The following is a 22,588-nucleotide window of genomic DNA, read 5'->3' as shown; positions in this document are numbered from 1 at the left end:
AAAAGTAAAACTTAAAATTGCCATCATTGATAATCTGAAATTTTGTAATGACATTTCCATATCCTTTCATTAGTATCGTACAACTCAAGTGTTCGTTTTTCAGTTTCGCTGTTTTGTAAATTTTGTGGGGGGAGTGGGAGTGCTTTTAGTAGAAGCGTCGGCGTGACAATGCCACAGCGGTTTATGTGCCATGCCTGCGGGTCGGCACGAAGTCGGGGTGAGGAACAGATACCTGTCGCAGACAGATAAGTTATGTGTAGTTACAATTGACAAAATATATAACCCAAGACAACGCAGGCAGGATCGCACAAAACAGCTGTGTAATTGTGTTGTGTGTGTGTGTGTGTATCTTTTCTATATTATAATTAGGTGTACTTTTGGAACAGGATCAGCGCTAGCTTTCCAGTGTGTATGTGTATGTGAGTGCCCTTGTGTGTGGTTGGAGATGAGGAATTGTGTGGGTTTGCTGCAGCTGGAGCTTTCCTTCTATTTCTTAGCCCGCTTGCCCGACTTGGAACTTGATTCGCCGCCATCTTCTGTGGCGTGGTGGTGGCTGTTCTTCATGGGGCGCTGCTGGCGCCTTGGATGTGCCGCATAAGGATGTGAATGTATGCTGGTCATGGGATTGAAGAATAGATAAACTCAAATTAGTAACATTGTCAAATGAAATCATTTCGTAAGGCAAAACCAACATAAACAAAAGACTCAAAGTATACGTAAGTAATCATTCGTAGACAGGCCAATTCGAACGTAAATGGTAATATGATGGCGGGAAGATAGCAGTCGTCGAGGGTTGGTGATAAGTAAGCATGATTAAGATGAAGGGAGGAGCAGCAGGATGTCGCGCGCAGTTAGTAGAGTAGTGTGAGAGAAGTACGTAGTGTGGTGGCGGTGGCACTGGCACTGGCAGTCGTAGGCACAACCAATTCGCAGCCGCAGCAGCAACAACAACGTTTGAATTTTGCGTTTAAATTAGCGTCGATGAATTCGAATTTTGGCGTCGTAACAGAGTAAAACGTAAAGTAGTAAATCAAATGCGCAGTCGAATTACGTGTGGGCCCTCGCAGATGATAACTGAAGGATTACGGAATACGGTGTGTTGTTTTTTTTTTGGATTTAGCGAGACACTTTTCGGGGGTTTAGGGTGTAGTACGACAAAAAGACAACTCGCACCCGCTACATGCTTGTCTTGCTTTGTAGCACATACTAGATGTTATACTTATGCGAGTATATAGAGAGATAAATGTGTGTGTGGGTGTTTGTGTGTGGTGTGTGTGTTTGGTGGGAGGAGAGTTGGTTGCGGCAGCCTTACACATAGCATGTGGCACAACACGTAGCTGCTGCATTGCGTTGACGTTGACGAAACGATGGTTGGAGTGTTGGAGTGGCTGTGATGATGCGTAGCATTGATGGCGCCGCCGAACGTCATATCGGGGGTTAGTATTGGACCGGCACGGTGATCGCAGAACGCCGAATGCTGTTGTCATTGGTATTTGCGTTGATTTTTTGTTTGGGTTAAATATGGTTGGTTACATGAATATTGCCTGCTTAGATTAAAAAAGATTTCGGTTTTTGATTTTTTGTATTGGTTTACTTTGGTTGAGTTCTGTTCTACTTTCGATGGAACCGTGAGTTATATAGACGCCAGTCTCTGCATAAATCGAAAGTACATAATAAGTAATGGTAGAGAAGAGGGAGAGAGAGCAACAAGTCATTAATAGAGATGTAAATTGCGAATGTAAGGAAGCTACATGGGATAAACACTATGTCGATCGGACATCACATGACGATTATGGGGTTTGGTTTGGTTCGGTTCGGTTTTCCGAATATATTCTTTGAACGTGGGGGGTTAATATCTCTTGCATGTAACTCGAAGCAGGCATATACAAAATGTAAGCTATAGAACTTGAACGTAACGTAAGGCTGCTGCTAGTCATTAGATTAGGCCAAATCTTGGGCGGCCAGATTGTCTATGGCTGGAGCTGGCTGGGGAAACAAACCTTGGCGTGGCTGCAATGCTGTGACTGCCGCTGGATATCGTGGCCAGCGGCGAGGACGCGGGGGTACGCAGAGGTCGACGGGGAGTGGCCAAGTGTTGCCCATTGCGCATGTAGGCGCGTCGCGAATTTCCGATGCTCACGTAGTTGTTGTTCGATAGATCGTGGACCGCTGGGGAGGACGAGGTTGTTGTTGTTGCTGCTGCTGTAGCATTGCGGCTGTCGTAGTATGGAATCGGAGTCGAAGAAAAGTTGGAAGAAATATTACAATACGTTTGGCGAGTCTTTGGTGTGTTTTTGGTAACTATTTTGGCTGTAATTATAGCGAGGCGTGGCAGTCCATTGCATAGAACGCGTTAAAGTGGGATTGAGGGATTGCGATTAATGAGTAGAGTACACGATAAAGAAGTAGAGGGGACTTTGGGGTCAAATTAAAGGAAAATAATGCAGAAATTTGATAAAACGAAAAAGTTCTTGATCTTCTTGGAAGGTGCCGCCTACCTCATCTCAGTGTTGGTCTTTCGTTATATATAGTTATATGATCGTTATTTGTTATATTTTCTTTTCTTTTCTGGTTTGGTTTGGCTTTCTTTGGTTTTTGAACGTTGTTGGGAATGTAAAAGCAGACATTTATAATATGCAATTCAATTCTGTTTCTGATAGTTAGTAAAATATACTGTATGTACGTTAGATTTTAGTAATTGTATCTGCAAGTAAATACAAACGTTTCAATTTAGCAACAAGTTTTGTGAGGGTTAGACAAGTGGGGGTGTTGGGTCTGGGGGATAATCAAATGCTACTACGCAAATTGCTCGACCTACACACGTATTGGGTGTACACATACTGGGGCAAAATGTGGCATCGATGCAGGTACATGCCACAGTAAAACCGTTCTGTGGACACACACTCACCTTCCGTGCAGAGCCGTAGGAGGTGCTGGCAGCGTTGGCAACTGGCGGCCAGCGGACGAGCGGCCCTGTGGCTGCTGCTCCTGGATTACACAGTCATCATCGTCGTCGTCATCATCGACCGGCTCAATGGTCAGCGTAGAGGTCGATGCTGCTGGTGGAGGTGCGCGAATGGCCTGCATGCCACCATGACGGCCGTGTGGACCGCCTCCGCGATGGGCGCGATTGGTAAACTCGCGATCGAACTGCTCGGCCTCTTCCTCATCCAGGTTGATGAACTCCTGACGCTCCTCCAGCTGTCCCGAGCGCATGTCCTGTTCCTTCTCAATGATGTGGGCGCGCTCCCCAATGTGATGACCGATGGCCATTTTCTTTAAGCCTGTGCGCGAGTCCTGGACTGTTTTGCGGGTCTCGCGAACGCCGCCTGGGCCAGTTTTGGTGCTGGTGCTGGCCTGGTAGATCTGTGGGCGGCCGTCGGGGCCCGATGACATAGTCATCACGGTGCTTTGGCAAAACGAAGCGCCAGGATTGGCGCCAATATCTATTTAAAGTAAGGATCATTAGCATTTATATTGATGGTTGTTCAGGTCTGATCAGGGCTTACCGGCATTTAGCAAACGATTGAAATTGGGCATCATGGGCATGCCAAACATTCCCATAGCTGGCATAGCAGCCATTTGATGGGGCCGTTCCATCAAGGCGCCCTGCTGGAATCCAGGATCGAATGGCGATCCCTGCATGAACGGATCCGGCATGAACGTGTTCATCAAGCGATTCATCGACCGCATTTGCATGCCCATGGCATTCATGGTATGGTTCATGTGGTTGCTGATGATTGATTAATGGAAATTATTAAAACATTTTGTAATTTAGCAAACATTCAGCATACTCTTCTTCCATTTCCCCGTCTTCGTGGTACTCATTTAGTCTTCCTCTACGAGAGTTTCTCTTCGATTTCGACTTTTTACTCATTCTTTGTCACGATCTAAACAAAACATAAATGCTGGCCTCCCAAAAACTAAGAAATTTAAACTTGATTTTTTTGGCGATGTGAACTATTGGAACATAATGATACGATAAATTAAAACACTCTGGTGGGCCCCCTCCTTTGTGTGACATTCGTTAGAGCGTTTGCTAGCATGACGCGGAAACAAACGAAGCAAATGCATTTTAATGCATTGATTGAGGGCCTCCCTGCCTTCGGTCGCACTTTTTAAATTATCGATTATTACGTCTTCTTTTCACGCATGCTGCACACACACACACCCACACACAAACTGGCACACACGTGAAAATACAAAGTATTGCACGTATCTGTCAATTGGTCACAATTTCCCCAGCAAATTAACAAGATTAACTTTTAACCAGTGCCAAAACCTATATCTGTATGTAATAAACCATTTTATGCCCACTCTGGTTCGTTTTCAGACGCCACAGCGAGCATCACAAATACACATATATGTAGGTACACAGCTAGCTGCAGACCGTTTAGGCTGGCTAGAAAGGTGGTTTCTACTTACTTCATTAGTCCCAAATCATCATCGAAGTCGCCCATTAATCCCAATGCACCGAAAAGTGACATTTTATTTGTTTTTTATCGTCTTTTAGTTTTAGAAGCAGATTTTTCTCGAACGCAAATATAAAACAGTGTGACCGCGGCAGCGTGACCGTGACGATAACGATAAAAATACCATCCGGCAAATAAAATAAATACTATGAAATACCATTTCAGTTTCGAGAAATACCATTTAAAATACAATACAATACCATAAGAAAACCAGGGCAGTCTGGCGATCAAACGTGACTTAACCCACTTAATACCCCTCTATTTAAAAAGTTGAGCACCCTTTGTTAAACCGCGGAAAATAATACTGTTTGTAAAGGCTCCTTGTAGCCACATCCTCCTCTTTACTTACAAAACAAAAATGACCACCGACATATTTCAACTGTTATGCGCAAAATATGTTAAATTTCGTGCAAATATTAAATACCCCCCTGTTCGACAATGGGTTAATGTTCTATTGGATTAATTGAAATCGTATTTCATAATTTTGATATTCAGTTTAATATTACTAGCTAAAAAAATAGTTTTGTCCGATAGATATATCAATTTTCTACAAGATTGGCTAGTTTTCAGAACTCCTTTTTATTCGATTTTTACCTAATAAGGTTCAAACAAAAACGGCCAAGGCATAAAATGAAAATGTTGACTAAACAGGACGTCAGTGTTGCTGGTCAACAAAGTTTCTTCTATACGTATGGACTTTTATATACCTTGTTTCCTTTAATTGATGTTAAATTTGTTGTTCCAAGCCCCACTGAAACATTAATAATGATTTTATCCTAGATTGACATGATTCTTACCATGCATATGTTTTATAAATACATTTATCCCGATTCTGATACCTATTATTTTTACCCGTAGGCTGCAAAATTTCGTTAATATCCTTAAAACAGAGACTGACTAGTTTCTGCATAATATCCATTTTCCCAAGGTATTCAGACATGTTGCTCCTTTCGTGCCAAAGTTCCACAACAATGCTGCTAATGAATACGAATACGTGAATTTGTATCTATAATATTATTTTATAAGAAATCACATGAATACAATAGATTCGATTTTCCTTAAATAAACCGTCTGAAATATGACGAAAAAAATCTATAGATTTTTAATATTATCTAGAGTTTATTTAATATAGTAGGTATCTATTATTAAAAGGATCATTTTTAGCCACCAAAACTGATTGTGGATACTTTAAAATTTATAATTTAAAATTAATTTATAGCTTACAATTAAACACTTTTCAGATTTAAATGCTCATTTGTTGTTTATTATAGGTGATAATTATGATAATTTAATATTTTCTAAATAATTTGTTCGGTTATTTTGTTCGCTTGCAGCTCTTCAAGTTCCCTCGAATTTAAAGGTATGGCGCAGCCTGTTCTTCGATCCATGCCGTGTGGGAGGTGACACTGGTGTACACCCCGGGGAATCCTTCCCGGCCACAGCCAACCCCCCACGACACGATGCCCACCAACACACCATCCACAGCCAATGGGCCACCGGAGTCACCATTGCAGGAGTCCTTGCCTCCCTCCAAGTAGCCGGCACACAGCATTTCTTCGGTGATGGTGTACTGTTTGGTCAGGTACTGGTCGCCGCAAGCACTACGGTCGACAATTTCCAGCTCCACGGAACGCAACAAGGCGGGCAACGCCTCGTCCTCCTCAGTACGCTTACCCCAGCCGCTGACAACGGCATGTGCTCCCGTCGGAGGTGCCTCCAATGCCAAGGGAATGGGCTGCACGAGGCTCGAGTACTCCAGCGGCTCTCGCGTTATGATCAAGCCAATGTCGTTCACAAAGGTCTTCTTGTTGTAGCCACTGTGATAGATCAGCTTGCTGACCTTCACGCCCATCTCCTCCAGATCGGCAATCGAGTTCTGTCCCGCCACGATGCGAATGTACGAAGCGAAGCGTCCCTTGATGCAGTGGGCGGCCGTAAGCACCACATTGGGGGCGTAGATGCTGCCACCGCAGATGTGTAGCAGCATGTACGTCTCCAGGCGAACCGACACCTGGTAGGGGAAGTCCGAAATGTCCGCCTGGTCTCCACCCACAATGCGGTTGCTGATTGAGGCGGATCGGCAGCCGAGCGCTGCCAGGGATAGCAGACCCACAACTATTAGTCCCAAGCGCAGCGACATTTTGCACAGTTTAAAGAAATAAATTCGTTCGACTCGGGGGTTTTATATAGAAGTCTGCCCCCCCTGCTTATCGCTGACCAAAACCACGAATATCGCGATCATCCTTCGATAGCAGTTCAATTCTGGATTTCCATAAAATTTAGCTTCGATATAGTAAAGTTTATGGGACCCACAGCCACATGTGTTTTTATATCCATCCATAAACAGTGCTGTGCTGGTCGGTAGTCTTCTAAAGACCTTTCCACAATAAGCCAAAACAATTATATTTAATTGCCTCCCCCAAGAGAAAGGAGATTATCAGCAAAGCAAAATGGTTTGCTTGAGTCATGGCCGTATTTCTTTGCTAATCGAACTTTACCCTGGCGCTGACGAAGATGTCTCGTCTAGCCATGTAATCTTTGGTGTCGAAATCGGTACACTACACCTCGGAAAAGATAAGAGGCGGGCGTCGGTGACCAGATTTAAATAATATTAGCTAAACGTAAGGTGGAAAGTACCTGGAACGCTAAGCAAGAACCGATAACCCAATCACGGCGGTAATCATAATGATAATTGTATGATTCAAAGAAAACGATTGAGGAAAGGCAAGCGAATTCCAAAAACTAATATTACGAATGTGGAATTTCTGGGAATTTGACTTTGAAGATGAAGAATCCCATTTTTTTTTAGTGGAAATAAACAAACTTGGGGGCGTACAAAGCATTAGATATATTAACTTGTTATTTGCCCAAAAAATGAATTGTTCAAATTGAATTTTCGCGGAAATGATTCCCGAATATGCAACTGGGTGGGCATATGTGATGGACGGTAAAAGCTCAAAGCTTAATGATATGCAAATTGTGACGAATATGTAAATATAATTAAATTGATGTAACGTAACTGGTAATTGGTAGGGGAACAGAACTCTTACGGAGCGGAGGCTGTGGCTTGAGCCCAAAGTGCATTTTAACGACACGCGACTCACCTCTGCCATTAGCTGGAGGGTCTACTCCTTATATCCAACAATGTGTGTACTCTTGATACGCAGTAGAGTGGCTAAAACCAGCTCTAAAGAGTAGCTGAAATGCCTTAGGTATAGGCATAGGCTGGGATGGGATGGGATAGCCATATATCAAGAGAAAACAAAGATTGAGAAAAATGGTTAATTGATTGGCATGCCACTTGACTAACTTGCAGGCAGCATTACTTCCACTTCTAGCTACTTAGCACTTCAAGAGCCGACTAGTTAGCAATTACTGCCTACAATATTTGCCCCCTCTCTCACGGAGCCACTTCGATCCGTCGTAGTTGGAGACCCCGGCTCACGTACACGTACACGTACGCGTACGCGCACGCTATTGAAGGTACGACTACGAGTACGAGTATGAGTATTTTGTGCGACTTTTTTTTTCGGCACAGTGCGGCACCGTGTGTGTATTGTATGTGTACTCGAAAGACGAGCTTGATCGAACCAAATCGGTTATAAGTAGACGCCATGCCGCTGGAGATCCCGCATTTGAAGCTCAACTGTCGGCAGCTGTGACCGGATACATAATACATATAACCCGCCCAAAAAAAAGCCAATTACCGGAATCGTGTGGCACAGAGTGTCGGCGGCAAGGACTCAACTCTACCCAAAGCAAAGCAAATCACTTCTATGTGTGTCCCTATGATTGATGTGTTGCAGAAACTTCAGTAAAAGAATTCGAAAAGAAAGTGTTTGAAAATGTTTGTGGAAAAAGTGGTGAGTGAAGTAAATTAAATCGAAAGTACTCCCAGAAAGTACTTCCAGAACGTAGGAAACAGGAATTTGCAAACAGATTCTGGATTATCTCATCGTGATCTGTCCACTCTCGGCTCATTCTCGACTTGTATCGCTTTTAAATGGAATTCTTTTTGTGCTGTTGGACCTATAACGAGGCCTATGCTTGGTTCATAGCTGAGGCCTGGTCCCGCTTCAAAGACGATTATGATAATTTATGAAATTAGTGAGAAATAATCATGATGTGCATTTGTTAGTGATCAAGTGCCAAATGTTTAGACAAACAAGGCAGCTCGGTTCTGCACACAGCTTCGCCTGGATACCGTCGACTCGTACCTTACCTTGCCCAAAAACAGCCAGAAGAAAAAAAAAAGCGGAAGCCTTCCCCATGGAGCGGAGATGCTTCATTGGCTGGCGGGTAAATATTTTCTAAGAAGATCAAATAGAGATTTGGGTTCCGCTGTTGTGATGTGATTTGTTTTGTCGTGGTTTGGTTTGGTGTGGTGTGGGAGCGGACGTTACCCTTGGAAGCTTCTAATTGCAAATCGTTTTTTGATCGTATTTAAAATTTCAAAATGTTCTCCCTGTTTGGGTTTCATCAGTGGGCAGCGACTAAAAACATCCACTTTAAACGTAGCAATTCAAATGTGGCGTCTTACTTTGATAATTGTCCTTGGGATGTTGATGTTCAATGCCTGGAGGATATCATTCGCTGGGCAAAGAATATTCAAGTTCCCTTGGCGCTTACTCAGCGCACCTTCTGTTAATTTGTGAGCTTACAGATTATGCCCCACCGTAGGATAATCAAGTCTTAAAATCAATTTTTTTTAAATTCTTATGGCAAGCTAGCGTTTGTTTGGTTACTCTTTGGTTACCTACCAAGATTCTCCTATTTCTGTTCGATGCAGGACTCGAATTTTTGTTCATCCTTTGAATAATACTCGTACAATGAATTCATATGGTTTTTTAATTGAATTTAAAAGCAATCATATTGCCGTTGAGTAGCCATAAAAGTCAGTTTACGACTGATGTGCAGTTGGCCATGAAAGCCCCTACGATATATTGGCTTAAAGCCATTAAGAGGCGTCACCGTTTACGGATATCGTACGATATGTATATCCCATTGTTGAAGCCCAGAACTGAACAAAGCTCTTTGGGGCAGGAGTTGGGGTTGACAGGAAGATGCGACGGAGGTGTTTCCGATTGTGTAGCATGTGGGAAAAATGCCAACAATACTTGTCCCTGCCTTGGTGATCATCATTAGCATCTGTCATCTTTTTGGCCAGCGACTGGTTATTGTTTTGGCTGCCACCGCTAATCGTAACCTGTTGCACCACTGACACACAAACAGGCCCCAAAAAACAACACACACAATACCGAACCAGACCAGAGCACGTAGTGCGCTAGGGAGCGAAAGATACTTGCTGATGTGCTCGTATCTGTAGGCTGCCTTCGAGTGATTTAATCAATCTCAAATGCTGCACGTACTTGAGGTGGATCATCCCATCGCCCATACGCCGTGTTGTCTCAATCAATTTACACCTTCGTTAGATACATAACTTGTACTTTCGTTGTGATTCCGATTGCGAGTGTGAGTGCGAGTGTGAGTGTGTGTTTGACAACTACTTGCGACACGAGGCAAGGGCATCTCTGCCATCAGTCCATCAGTCCATGGCAACCCCACGTTCCATTACCAGTTAAGTTAATTTTATACCAAATAGTTTGAGCTTCGCAAGGGCCAATTTTCGATGCATTGAAGGTTAGGCAAACACACTAGAAAATGGCAAACACAATATAATATTGACAGATCACTGCAATTTAACACTTGAATGCCTGCATCCGCAGCTGGAACGCGCCACCAAGTCAGAGCTATGCTCGATACTGGCCGTGCTGGTGATCAGCCTGAGCATCTACACGTTCTATGCCCACCTGGAGACGTATCTGAGATCGGTGATATTGTCGCTGCGACTGTCGGGACCGCCAACGTTGCCCATTCTGGGCAATTGTCTGCTCATCAAGGATAAGGACTGTAAGATTAAACTATCAAATACCAGTATGGGTATTCCCTTTGATTGTCATTGTCTTTGTCGCCTCCATAGTGATGAAAAATCAAGCAGCCAAGGCCTTCGATCTGTATGGATCCCTGGTGCGGATCTGGGTGGTTTTCTTTCCCTTTTTTGTGGTGCTGCAGCCGGAGGATCTGCAGGTCATACTGTCCTCGCAGAAGCACACCAACAAGGTATTCATCTACCAGCTGATGCACAATTTCCTGGGGGATGGCCTCATAACCAGCAGCGGCCTCAAGTGGAGCACCCACCGCAGGCTCATCCAACCGGCATTCCACCTCAGCCTGCTGGAGAAGTTCATTGACACCTTTGTGGATGCCTCGCAGTCGCTGTACGAGGCGCTCGGTACCTCCGCGGTGGGCACTGATCTCAACATCGTCAGCATTGTGAACAACTGTGTGGTGGACATCTTAAATGGTGAGTTCCTTTCCTTTCCTTGCAGCTCCCTTCCCTTTGTCCACTGATTCTGACTCAATCTTCTGTTCTGCAGAGGCCGTTCTGGGTGTGCCCATCAAAAAGAAAGGGCCTGGATCCGGTCAACATCGAGGAGTCGCCCTTTCGCCAGGGCAAACTCATGATACCCACCCGCTTCTCACATCCCTGGCTGCTGTTCGATGGCATCTACCACTGGACGAAGCTGGCCAACGATGAGCTCAACCAGAAGAAGCGCCTCCACGACTTCACCCGCCAGATGATCAAGATTCGGCGCGAGATTCTGGCCAACACCGGCAACAACAATGCCGAGCGGAAGTGTCTGCTGGACTACATGATCGAGATATCCGAGAGCAATCCCGACTTCACCGAGGAGGACATCGTCAACGAGGCCTGCACTTTCATGCTGGCCGGCCAGGACTCCGTGGGCGGCGCCGTGGCCTTCACCATCTTCCTGCTGGCGCAGAATGCCGACTGCCAGGAGCAGTGCCACGAGGAGCTGGAGCGCATATTTGACTACAGCGATCGGGCGCCCACCATGAGCGATCTGCGCGAGATGCGCTACCTGGAGATGTGCATAAAGGAGGCGCTGCGGCTGTATCCCACAGTGCCACTAATCGCCCGCAAGCTGGGCGAGGAGGTGCGTCTGGCGGACCACACTCTGCCCGCGGGCAGCAACATATTCATCTGCCCCTATGCCACCCACCGTCTGACACACATCTACCCCGAGCCAGAGAAATTCAACCCCGAGCGCTTTTCTGCAGAGAACTCTAAGGATCGGCATCCGTACGCCTTCATCCCGTTCAGCGCCGGACCCCGCTACTGCATCGGCAATCGGTTTGCCATCATGGAGATGAAGACGATTGTGTCGCGGCTGCTGCGCAGCTTCCAGCTGCTGCCGGTAGCCGGCAAGAGCACATTCAATGTCTCCTATCGCATCACTCTGAGGGCCTCCGGTGGGCTTTGGGTGCGGCTGAAGCCACGCGATAATCCCATCTCGCAGACTCGCGACAGCGATTGCTACGGACTGTAGGGCTGTCGGCTGCTGCCGAGGTGTTAATTCTTCGTTACATTAACTTTAATTAGTATGGTAAATAAGTATGTATATAAATCGATACAATAATTTAAATATTTAGCTTCTCCTCTAGCCTAAGTACAGTGCTTGCCCCCGTTTCGGACACGGGGTGCCTGATCTGATCAGAGATGTGGATGTGTATTACATGTGTGTTTATGGTGTGGCTGTGGCTGGGGTGTGGGATGTGGGATGTGGGATGAGGGCGTTCTAACCCCGTGTTCGCAATCGCAATCGCATTCGCATTCATATTCATATTCGAGTGTTCGTAGAGTTTCTTCTGGGGTCTTGTCTAAGCAAATGATTTCTGCAATAATAAAGTTATGTTTGTCGGCATTTAAGCGACATAAATCTAGGACGTGATATGTTTCGTTTCGTTGAATCTATTGATGAGACGTCGCGCACGTGACTCGCGACTGCTCTCTGGGACGTTTCCATTACCGTTGCCATTGCTGTTGCTGTTGCTGTTACTGTTGCCGTTACTGTTCCCATTGCCATTGCCATTGTGCCGCTGAGCGCTCGCCACCGTGTGCTGTTGGGAAAGACGCTCGGTCGCCTCACGGACACGTTGGCTCATCAGCCGCGTCGGCGTGGCAGCACGCTGGGGCAGCGGTGAACTAGGCATGGATCGGGTTTGAGCTGATTTTGCTGTCTTAGTGGAGCTGCTGCTGCTGCTGTTGCTTCCGGTTTTCCCTGGCTCCTCTGCTGGCATAAATGGAGAAAAAGTACTCGAGTTAGTTGTGGGTCAAGGCTTCAGGGTTCAGATGTGAGTTACTTCGAGCGATGCGACCCACGCTGGCGACTTTGGTGATCTTGTTGGGCTCTGGGGCAAGCTTGGGTTTGTTAGCAGCAGCGGAAGCGGTTTTGGACTGCTGGAACTTGTCCTTTAGCTGGGACACCTTCAGCTTGGAGGACTCGCACGGGGGCTTGGCATGCAGCTTTGGTTTTTCGCGCGCGGCATTGTCCTCCAGCGACTTTTTTCGCATCTTTATGGTGTTGGTGAAGTCGGAGCGCATTATGGGCTCGCCTTTGGGTGGCAGCTCCAGGGTGATGGGACTCTCAGGTGTGTCCAGGACCACTGGCAGCGGACTAATGCTCGCCTTGGCAATCTGTTCCAGCTTGGATTTGGCCAGTGACAGGAGCAGCGTCTCCTGGGCGCCGACGCCGGTGGCTCCCAGGCTGCAGTTGGAGCACTCGCTGTAGCCCGAGTCGCTACGCTCGCTGCACTGCGACTTGTCGCGCAGCTTCAGGGCTCCGTGGGCATACCGCTTCTCCACATGCGGCATCTCGACACTGAAGTCGTCCTCCTCCTCGTGCAGCGACGACATTTGCGTGCCCACAGGACTGACCAGTGCGCTGGCGGCATTCAGCATTCCCAGGCCCGAGATGGAGGGTCGCGGACTGTTCAGGGCTCCCATGGCGATGGCAGAGTTCCTTCGCGACGCCGACAGCGTGGCCATGCGTCCAAGAGCGCGAATAGCATTTCCAGTTTTCTGGATAAGCAGCAGGCGCAGCAGCAAAGCGGCAAGCAGGCAAGTTAGGCAAGGACAAAAAAGGAGCAGCAGTTGGTTAGGATTTGTGGGAGCAGCAGGCGGGGATGTTACTAACCTGCCACTTGCGTCGAATGATGAACTTCTTGAGCTTGTCCGTGCAGATCTTGTTGTTGCTGAGATTGTCATCGTGGCGCTGGCACAGCCACTTGGACTCCAGGCACTGTTTGGCGGTCAGGCGCTCCTCCTTGCGGTGCACCAGCAGCTGGGAGATAAAGTCCTTGGCCTCCTGCGAACTATGGACGGGTGATCAGTAAAAGAAATACGCTTTAATCGACAGCTCAATGCCTACACGCAGTCAAAGGCCTCGTCATCGTAGTCGTAGTCCGCTCTGGTAATATTCGAGAAGGTCTCCACATCGGTGTCGCCCATGAAGGGCGAAAGGCCAGAGAGCCTGGAATGGATACAAATGCGATGAGTACCAGGGAATTTACTCGGTGGATTGGCTCACTCACAGCACATAGCAAATGACGCCCACGCTCCACATGTCCGACTTGAAGTCGATGGGCTCGTAGCTAATGATCTCTGGGGGTATAAATTCAGGTGTTCCGAAGAGCACGCGGACGGGCGCCTTCGTGTCCAGTCGCTGGGCCAGGCCAAAGTCAATGATCTTGATCTGGTGACTGGTCCGTGTATGGCACATGATGTTCTCCGGCTTCAAGTCCAGGTGGACAACGCTTTGGCTGTGCATGTAGGCCACGCCCTCGCACACCTGACGCAGGAACAGAATGCAGTCCAGCTCCGTGAGGGTGAAGTCATCGGCCACCACACGCTCGAACAGCTCCCCACCGGTGATACTAAGGATAAACAGGATGTATGTAGATGACACTCGATCAGGAACCACTTGATCTACTCACTATTCCATCACCATGACAATCTCCCGCGGACTCTCAAAGGAGGCGGCCAGCTGGAGCAGCTTGGGATGCTGCAGCGATCCCATGATGGAGATCTCCTCGAGCACCTTCTGGCGATCGCGCGACTTGATGCACTTGATCACCTTGGCGGCGAGCAGTTGCTGCGGCTGGTCACGCTCCTGCACCTTGTACACGATGCCGAAGCGGCCCTTGCCCAGCTCCTCGATGACCTCGAAGCGCGCCTTGAAATCTCCGCCAGACTGCACGCTCACCGCCTGTCCATAGTCCACGGTGGCCGTCTCTTCCGCCCTCGCCGCGCACTGCCTGCTGCTCATCTGCACCAGTTCGCTGGGCTGGCTGGGCGCACTGCGTCCGTGTATGTTCTCGGCGCGCACGCGAAATCTGTATTGCAATTGGGGCTGCAGATTCTTGACGGTGTAGGCCAGGGTGTCCACAACGCGTGCCACCTGCTGCCATTCATCGTTCTCCCTATCACAGTCCACGGGATCGCAGCTCTGCATTTCAATGCTGCACCAAGAAAAGAAGGAACAGCCATTTAGTTTGCTTTGTGGGGAAAGATCTGCGCCAGATACTCACATGAAGCCGGTGATCATGCAGCCGCCATCGTAGGGCGGTCCACACCAGGCCACCGCCATGCGATCTGGTCCGAGGGATACACTCGGCTGTCCGCTGGGTGGCTCTGGTGGTCCCTCAACGGCCACAGAGGCGGCCGCCGCCTCCACGCCATAGTCATTCATTATTTCCACCGTGTACTTGCCGCTGTCATCGGCCGAGATGTCCGTTATGTAGAGCGTCGACTGTTGAGCGCTCGTACGGATAGTCACATGGGAGCCCTCGACAATGGCACGGCACTGTGAAAGAGAGATATATACATGGGTTAGTGTGTGTGAGTTAAGCTCTGGGCCAACCTTCGTGTGGCGCACAGAAACACGTTCGTCTCGGTTCGCATTTGCGGTTTGCAACCATTACGTAGCCGGGCGGCATACGTCAATACCGCAAGCTGATCGTGACACAGTCTGGTCTGGGCTGTGCCCATACCAAGAGCCACAGCTAAGCTAAGGGTAGAGGCGTCTTGTGTTGACTTATGACAGATAAAGAATGATACGGATCATGGCCATAACAATGAGAGTACAATGAGACTTGTATCCATAATCCCCTCTAACTGCGGCCTAAGGCCTGTGGCCTGTGGCCTGCTCTGGCCTAATTGGGTCAAGATATTGTTGCGCAACGAAAACCGGACAAATTACCATACACAAAAGCAAAACATCCTCCTGCGTCAGTTGGCTGAGACCCCCAACCGTATTTGGGGATCGAATCGATCGATTGACACTTACCGCCTTGTACCAGATGACTTTGGTGCCCGGGAATGGGTCGTAGCGCACGCTTAGCCGGACATGACCGCCGATGAGGGCGGTGCAATCTTCGGGGCGTGTCAAAATGCAGCTTCTGGCAGCCAGCGATGAGGAGCCGCTGCTGCTACTGTTGCCCCGTACAATGGGCAAGACCAGCAGACTGGTGTATGTCCGGGCAGTGGGTATGCGCCGCTCCGTCTGTGGATGCTTCACTTGCAGCCGAATCTCTCCGCTCTGTGAGGGCTGCACGTCTCGCAGGCGCAGCACCCGAATGCCGTTCTCTGGATACGACTCCAACTGCAACAGAAAGAGATGATTAACCGTGGTAGGAAGCTCAAAGCAGATGGGTAAACATTTGCATACACTACGACGACTACTAAGTACTATATCTATTTTGAGTGCACAAGTGTTTCCGATCCGAGTCAATCCGGTACGGCGGAATGTGACGCGTCGCGGTGAACGGTTTGTCCAGCACTGAAAGCCTCTCTCAATGGCAAACGTACCAATTAGTCGCGGAGAATCGGGAGCACGCCAGAACCGAACCGATCGCGACAATAATGGCATGGCACTTTCACGCTCACTGTCGCTGTCGTTGGCGCTCTCGTTCTGTTTCCATTTGGAGCAAAAACAAATAACGACAAGTGCCTGGGCGACCCCACACTCGCCCTGCCTTATCTATAAGGTATTTTATCTACGCGAATGTAAACGATATTGATACACCTTAAATGCAATCCATTTGCCTCGCCTACCTTCGACATCTTGTCCCACCCTTGAGCGGCTGCTGTTTCTACTAATACTACTGCTGCTGCTGCTGCTGCTTTCTATTGCCTAACTGAACCAGGTTGTCATCTGGGGAAATTCTTGGACCTGATGTGAGCCGCTTGAGCGCCACTGAACGAGTGTTTCACTCCTCTTCGATCGGTCGGACGGGAGCATGGCGCATCGATTGGAGGCAACCGAACGGGCAGCGACGCCTCATGCAGCTCGCATGGCGGCAGTATTTCAATCTTTTTGGTCTCTGTTTTCAATTTCTGATGTATAGAAATTACACACACATGTGTGCACATACATATATGTACATATGTAAATGAGCATGCCTATATGTATACATACATACATATATGAACAATCATTATTATTGTTATTGTCTTCTCCATCAAGGTGTGAACGAATCTGAGGCTGAGGCTCAAGCCTGCGGCAAGGCGACACAGAGAAATTGAAAGCAAGTCCAGCCAGGGGATGGCCGCATATTTTGATACCCTAACAGATGTAACAGATCCAACGCTAACGATAATGTGATGCTAAGCTGAAGCTTCTAAGCTACAATTCTGTGTCTATGAATTGCGTCGGATCAGAACTGCTTTCTTCACTGCTTTGCCAACATCTAGTCCAATGCGTAATACCCTCTGCAAGCGTATAAACATAAAATGAAGAGCTCTGTTTGAAGATGGCAGTTATCCAAATTCTCCGCGCTCCACTCACACACACACACACACAGATTGCGGCCAGCGGCAGCGTCAGCGAGCACCCGAACCACTTAATGTTTATAGGGCCTGTTCGCTGCTTGTTTCCCCCCTCCCCTGCATACGCACCGTCATGTTCAGTGAGTCATCCACCTCGTCGGCGAGCGGCTTTCCATTGAGATACCAGACGGCTTCCGCTTCGCAGGGGAAAACACGCGCATAGAAAAGCGCCTCCTCTCCCGATCCACAGACCACGGGCAGCGGCGTCTTAAGTAGTTGTATGCACTCCTGGTCGTTTTGGGACAGATCCCGCTCTAAAACGCATAGCTCCCCGCTACTGCTGCAGTCGCAGTCACTGTCCGAGGCTAAGGTGGAGTTGTCAAGGAGTATGTCGTTGCATTCGGAGGGGGAGGTGAACACCTGACAGCTGTATGTGCCCGAGTCAATGTCGAATGGTTCGTTGAGGCGCAGGCAGAGGCATCCATTGCCGTGATCAATGTAGCTATAATATATAATTAATACACTTGTAATAAATGCCAGCGATTGCAGGTAATACAGACGAGAGAATACCCATTTTATCAGCTCTCAAATCAGGTTCGTATGCTAATCTTTCGATAAGGCTGCACTAACACAATATACCCGCATAATACTCACTTGAACTCGTCACTATCTGGTAGAATTTCCCCATTACGTAGCCAAAGGTAGCTGTAGGGCTGCTCGCAGTCGATGGCGCAGCACAGATCGATCGCCTCGCCCTCCACCGCTTTGGTAATCTCGGGCAGTGGTTCCGCAATGACAGCGCGTCGCCGCGGAACTTCTGTGCTGGGTTCGTGGAAGGTAACGCTCGTGGAACTAATCAGCGGATCATGATCTCCGCTTATGATGCAGGTGTAGACGCCCTCGTCCTCGCGCGTCACATTGTCCACGATGAGCATGGCCATTGAGTCCTCCGGCTGCAGCAGGATGTGCACTCGATCCGTGGATTCCAGCTCCACGTTGTTGTGGTAGAATCGCACCGACGGCACTGAGGAGCCTCGGTAGCCGCTTGCCAGAGCCATGCGTCCGCCAATTGCTGTAAGATTCGAAATTTGGCATGGAATTGGGAGAGCGAGAGGGGCATACGCGTACCTGTGGATGGACCCATGATGCGCCTGTGCAGATAGGCATTGCGGCGGGAGGAGGAGGCTCGAACACTTCGCGCTGAGGGGGACTTGGAATAGCGAGAGCTCCGGATGACGTCCAGTCGAGCGGTGGCCTCAATGCGCCCAAAGTCGTTCTCCAGGGTGATGCGGTACAGGCCCGCATCGTCGAAGCTCACCTCATCGATCTCGATGAAGCGCAGATCGTCTACTTCCTTCACAGCTATGCGTGTGGTGGGTGTCACAATCATCCCGTCCTTGTCCCAGGTGGCCCAGGGTGTTGGATGGCCCCCGATGGCGCACTGGAAGCGGACGCTGTCACCCTCCTCGACGACGCGGTTGTAGGGAATGGCAAGGAATTTGGGAGCTGTGAAGGCATTTCGGGCATCGCTGCGGCGCCGCTCAGCCACACCGGACAGATCGATGCTGCTGGTGCGGTACGAGAGGCGTCGCATGGGCGAGAAGCTTCGATTGGGTGTCGATCGCGGCGTGGAGCGGGGCGTCGAGTGGGCCGAGAGCAGGCCGCTTGGCCGTGTCAGCTGGCGACTCAGCATGTTCTCCTTCTCCTCGGGCACATCCACGATTATGCAGGCCGACGAAAGCGTCCTTCCCACGGAGTTCTTTGCCACGCAGGTGTACTCGCCCTCATCCTCCGGATAGACGCGGGGTATGCTCAAAACGGCCTTTGTGCCGTCATATGACATCACGTAGTCCTTGTCGCTGGGCACCACATGTCCATCCTTCTCCCAGATTATGTACGGCTCGGGCATGGCCTCCACATGGCACTCCAACGATATGGCGTCGCCATCGCAGCAACGCAAATTTCTCAAGTTTCTGACGAATCGCGGAAGTGTCTCGATGTTGCTGCAAACACACAATAATATAATTGAACCCCGAATCGCTTCACGTATGAGAGAACGAAGCGTTACTCACCCATGTCGCGTGTGAACCTTATCCATGCGGCTATCTTTAAGTATATCTGCGAAACGAAACGGAAAACATTTTCAAACAAACTTCCGATAACCATCAGATGCCTATCGACAAGCAGTGTAAAGCAGTGCAAATTATGCATTCAGACCGGGCTGGCGTTTTGGTATTTTCGCAGTTGCAACACACGGTCACACTGTTCGGAATGTTTATTTTTAGCGTCAAAAAACCCAGAAGTTCTAAAATTCTTTTATAATGAGGGGAATGATCATTGTTCCCATGGACATAGATCCTGGCTTCCGCAAGGCAACCATCCACAACTTGCCCACGCTAAACAGCGGAGTGGTGTATAACTTTTGCCTGGCAGCAGCATCCGAAAAGCCACAAAATATGTAAGCAACCTATAGCTTTCTCTCTCGCACTCGCTTAATGGAATTTCTTGTCCGCACACAGATCGACGGATAACAATGATCTCCTAACAGACTATGTGCAATTGCGACAGCAGGGCAGCATCTGCGAACTGAAGGCCATGGTGTTCTCCGCATCCGAGTTTGCCAATACGGACACACATGCCAATGTGGCCATCAAAGTACTCGAAAACCCGCGGGCAATTGCCGAGAGCCAATGCAGTCGGTGCCCCGATTCTGGTAGGAAATAAAAGTAATTTATTTGCCAGCAGAAAGATTAATCAGCCGACCTCCCATCCCACCCTTAGAAGTATGCCCACACATCGTGGCCTTTACATTTTGGCTACTGCAGAAGAGCACGCACCGAAAACCCTCGGCTGTGGTGGAATTTTGGGGGCATGAACTGGAATTGCTGGTGCAGCCGGAGCCCACACGGGCCATTCCCATATGTGATATGATTGCCAAAGATGAAGTGCGCCTGCAGAGTGACTTGAACTCCCAAAAAATGAACGACAGTGATGGGCAGGCCTTCCTCTCGGCTGTGCTGGAGGAAATAGCCATTTGTGGACGGGGATCGGCTCTGTACAGACAATGCGCTGAGACCAGCGATGAGTTTGAGACTCTTTTCGTGCATCATGTGCTTCTGAGGTCAAACGAGTACAACATACACGATGTCCAGGGCTTTGCCCAGCACATGGAGCAACAGGCGCAGATCGGTCTCCCCGAGAGCCTCAATGATGTTAGCAGGAACCAGTACAAGTCGAGACTGTGGGTGGAAACGCAGTACATGCGCATTCGCTGCTCCATGATAAACCTGGTGGCCAAGCGGAAAACGGCCGAGGACGATGAGCTGATATTCAACATGATGTTCTGCAAGGGACGCGACAAGAACACCGAAGCCCGTATGCAGCTGAAGCAGCACAAGCGATTCATTTTGAAGCAGACGGAAAAACTGGAGAACAAGGAGTACATCGAATGCGGACTGCTGCTGCACGAGAACTATCCGTTTCTGTGCGCCACCCCAGATGGCATCACAGACGATCACATTGTCGAGATCAAAGCGCCAAAAACTGAGGAGGACTTCGAGAGGTATCTGGAGGCTGGCGAGTCGATAGCACCCAAATACATGGCCCAAATACAGATACAAATGTTTGTGGCGAATGTCAGCAAGGCGCTCTACTGCGTCCTCAGTCCCATCTTCGAGACGAACGGAGCTCTGCACTATGTCTGGGTGCAGGCAGATCCGGAATTTGTGGCCAGTCTGGTCACAATGGCCGAGGACTTTTGGAGGGACATTGTCTTTCCGCGCCTGCTCAATACCTATCCGCAGATAACCTACTCCCAAATTAGTTGATCCAAGAGTAAGAGCTGGCTTCTGATCCCACCCGACTAGTCAATAAATGAAATATGAATAATCTTACCTTTGGCAAATATTTGTAGCGATATTACAGCCTTGGCCTCGCCATGGCAATTGCTGGCTATGACGGAATAGGTGCCGGTAAAGTCCAACTTGGCGCTCGGTATCTCCAGTCTGTACTCTGGGCCCTCGCCAATCCTACGGAAATGTGGCGCGTCCTTATAGTACTCCGGCTGCGTATAAAATATGCAGATAGAAGAGCATGTGAGTCAAGGTCACTCCGAGATATAAGCACAAACGGTCTGGTCTGTCAATAAGGAGCATGAATCACGACGACGACTATCTTTATACAAATGTCTGAGGCCTGAGGCTGAGGCTGGTTTCTATGGCTGTTGCTGACGCTCGGACTTGGTGGCGGTTGTTGTTGTTGTTTTGTTGTTGGGTAAAGCTTATGGCCATATAAGCACAAAATTGAATTTCGAGACTGTCGAATAGGAAAACTGGTAACAGGTATACACTCTGACAACTGATGTTGAATGCTGACGTTGACCTCCTCCTGCCTGCCTGCCTGCTTCTACTTCTGCTTCCTTGGTTGCACGTTGCACACACGACAGCGGCCAGTACGAGTACTCGTAATAATTTTTTGTTTTTCCTTTTTGGCTCGTATACTCGTATCGTATAATTGTTTGTATCAGTTTTCGATGCCTGAACAAGCCTGTTATTTGATATGGCCTGAACTTGAATTAGCGTTTGACAGCGATTCGGATTTATAAGATCTGTGTGTGTCTCTATGGTGCCCTGCCCCCCTCTGGACGGGGAATGACGCATTTGTCCGTAATCCGAGTACGAAGAGCAGCAGCCGCCACCTGTTTGGTTCGTGCCACTGCATTGTTCTTTAGCTTCACTGCCATATCACATTCCGTTTTACCTTTGAGAAAGACTCTGTTTCTTTTTTGTTTTGTTCTTTTTTCGACACTTTGTTCGCGTTTTCTGCGGATCAATACGAAAACTTTTGAAATCTATCCGCACGAGCAACTGTTGCAATTCGAAATAAGAAAACTACCGTCTGGCCCCCTGGGAGTTCACTTTATATAGAGGCAAAATCAAAAAAAAAAAAAAAGGCGGAAATCACTTTGCACTTCCTGATGCCAGTAGGGCCCCCCACGTTCTTGGTTCACCTGTACTTGAGCTTCTCTACGAGAATGGGCACGCGAGAAGGTAACGCGTAACGGGCGTAACGGCAGCGATAACTGAATACGACCCACATTCGCTGGTGCCGTGAATGCAACTGACTTGACTTGGCTTGACTGACTGTTTGACTGGGTGGCTGTGGGGCTGTGGGGCTGAAAGCTGCTGCGGCTGCTGCGCCTGCGCTGAGACTATCGCTCATACTCACATTCAGAAAATCACGCAGCCAAACCACCTCGGGCTTGGGATCGCCAACTACCTCACAGAATATGATGACGTTGTCGCCCTCGTAGGCCTCACTGGAACGGGGCTTGACCACAAACAGCGGTTCCTTGGAGTAACTTAAAAAGAGAAATGGAACCATTAAATGGCTGATCTACACTCTTCTTCTTCTGGGTACAACTCAC

At 48.6% G+C, this 22,588-nt stretch overlaps 5 protein-coding genes across 17 annotated transcripts in view; 2 read left to right on the top strand and 3 right to left on the bottom strand.

Moving 5' to 3' along the window:
- Positions 1–37: 37 nt before the first annotated feature.
- LOC111079228 (myeloid leukemia factor) lies at positions 38–4,578 on the bottom strand. 6 transcript variants are annotated; one of them, XR_002608326.2, is made up of 6 exons: positions 4,426–4,502; positions 3,510–3,733; positions 2,909–3,446; positions 2,001–2,216; positions 1,313–1,651; positions 524–613 (listed from the first exon to the last, which is right to left on the bottom strand). XR_002608326.2 is itself a non-coding variant. In XM_022374328.2 (5 exons), the coding sequence occupies exons 1-5, from the start codon at positions 4,485–4,487 to the stop codon at positions 487–489; spliced, it is 1,167 nt and encodes a 388-aa protein (XP_022230020.2). In that variant the 5' UTR covers positions 4,488–4,578; the 3' UTR covers positions 38–486. The 6 variants fall into 6 exon arrangements, 3 of the variants coding, with proteins under 3 accessions (XP_022230020.2, XP_022230018.2, XP_022230021.2); XR_002608324.2 differs by lacking the exon at positions 4,426–4,502 and adding an exon at positions 3,795–3,972; XM_022374328.2 differs by lacking the exon at positions 1,313–1,651 and having other exon boundaries at positions 38–613; positions 4,426–4,578.
- Positions 4,579–5,714: 1,136 nt separating this feature from the next.
- Positions 5,715–6,639, bottom strand: LOC111079218 (trypsin alpha-3). The gene has a single exon (XM_022374316.2). It carries the CDS (start codon positions 6,610–6,612, stop codon positions 5,827–5,829), a length of 786 nt encoding a protein of 261 aa, XP_022230008.2. The 5' UTR covers positions 6,613–6,639; the 3' UTR covers positions 5,715–5,826.
- A 1,451-nt stretch (positions 6,640–8,090) lies between these two features.
- Positions 8,091–12,276, top strand: LOC111079215 (probable cytochrome P450 4aa1). Its single transcript, XM_022374310.2, is given in 5 exon segments — positions 8,091–8,335; positions 10,199–10,382; positions 10,453–10,836; positions 10,910–10,947; positions 10,949–12,276. Coding segments are annotated over 5 exon segments (1,560 nt in total). The 5' UTR covers positions 8,091–8,317; the 3' UTR covers positions 11,885–12,276.
- The window catches only part of LOC111079210 (myosin light chain kinase, smooth muscle-like), a 26,769-nt gene continuing 16,095 nt past the window's right edge, over positions 11,915–22,588 (bottom strand). The window contains exons 9-22 of one of the 7 annotated variants that reach the window (XM_041592065.1): positions 22,390–22,522; positions 21,058–21,226; positions 19,236–19,281; positions 18,292–19,166; positions 17,818–18,235; positions 17,293–17,665; positions 15,683–15,997; positions 14,925–15,199; positions 14,331–14,855; positions 13,929–14,270; positions 13,766–13,867; positions 13,532–13,709; positions 12,699–13,416; positions 11,915–12,628 (exon numbers count right to left, since the gene is read on the bottom strand). In XM_041592065.1, coding sequence (XP_041447999.1) covers positions 12,276–12,628; positions 12,699–13,416; positions 13,532–13,709; positions 13,766–13,867; positions 13,929–14,270; positions 14,331–14,855; positions 14,925–15,199; positions 15,683–15,997; positions 17,293–17,665; positions 17,818–18,235; positions 18,292–19,166; positions 19,236–19,281; positions 21,058–21,226; positions 22,390–22,522 — 4,822 coding nt within the window. In that variant the 3' untranslated portion in view covers positions 11,915–12,275. Of the gene's footprint in view, positions 12,629–12,698; positions 13,417–13,531; positions 13,710–13,765; positions 13,868–13,928; positions 14,271–14,330; positions 14,856–14,924; positions 15,200–15,682; positions 15,998–16,063; positions 16,159–16,449; positions 16,595–17,292; positions 17,666–17,817; positions 18,236–18,291; positions 19,167–19,235; positions 19,282–21,057; positions 21,227–22,389; positions 22,523–22,588 lie in introns of those variants that run through there. The other 6 variants (XM_022374291.2, XM_022374294.2, XM_022374296.2 and 3 more) reach the window with 6 other exon arrangements.
- On the top strand, positions 19,409–21,057 carry LOC111079216. 2 transcript variants are annotated; one of them, XM_022374314.2, is made up of 3 exons: positions 19,409–19,621; positions 19,683–19,876; positions 19,948–21,057. In XM_022374314.2, exons 1-3 carry the CDS (start codon positions 19,485–19,487, stop codon positions 20,988–20,990), a joined length of 1,374 nt encoding a protein of 457 aa, XP_022230006.1. In that variant the 5' UTR covers positions 19,409–19,484; the 3' UTR covers positions 20,991–21,057. The 2 variants fall into 2 exon arrangements, with proteins under 2 accessions (XP_022230006.1, XP_022230004.1); XM_022374312.2 differs by having other exon boundaries at positions 19,945–21,057.

This window comes from Drosophila obscura, unplaced genomic scaffold (genome assembly GCF_018151105.1).
Source record: "Drosophila obscura isolate BZ-5 IFL unplaced genomic scaffold, ASM1815110v1 contig_17, whole genome shotgun sequence".
NCBI lineage: Eukaryota > Metazoa > Arthropoda > Insecta > Diptera > Drosophilidae > Drosophila > Drosophila obscura.
This window is presented reverse-complemented; position numbering and strand designations above follow the sequence as displayed.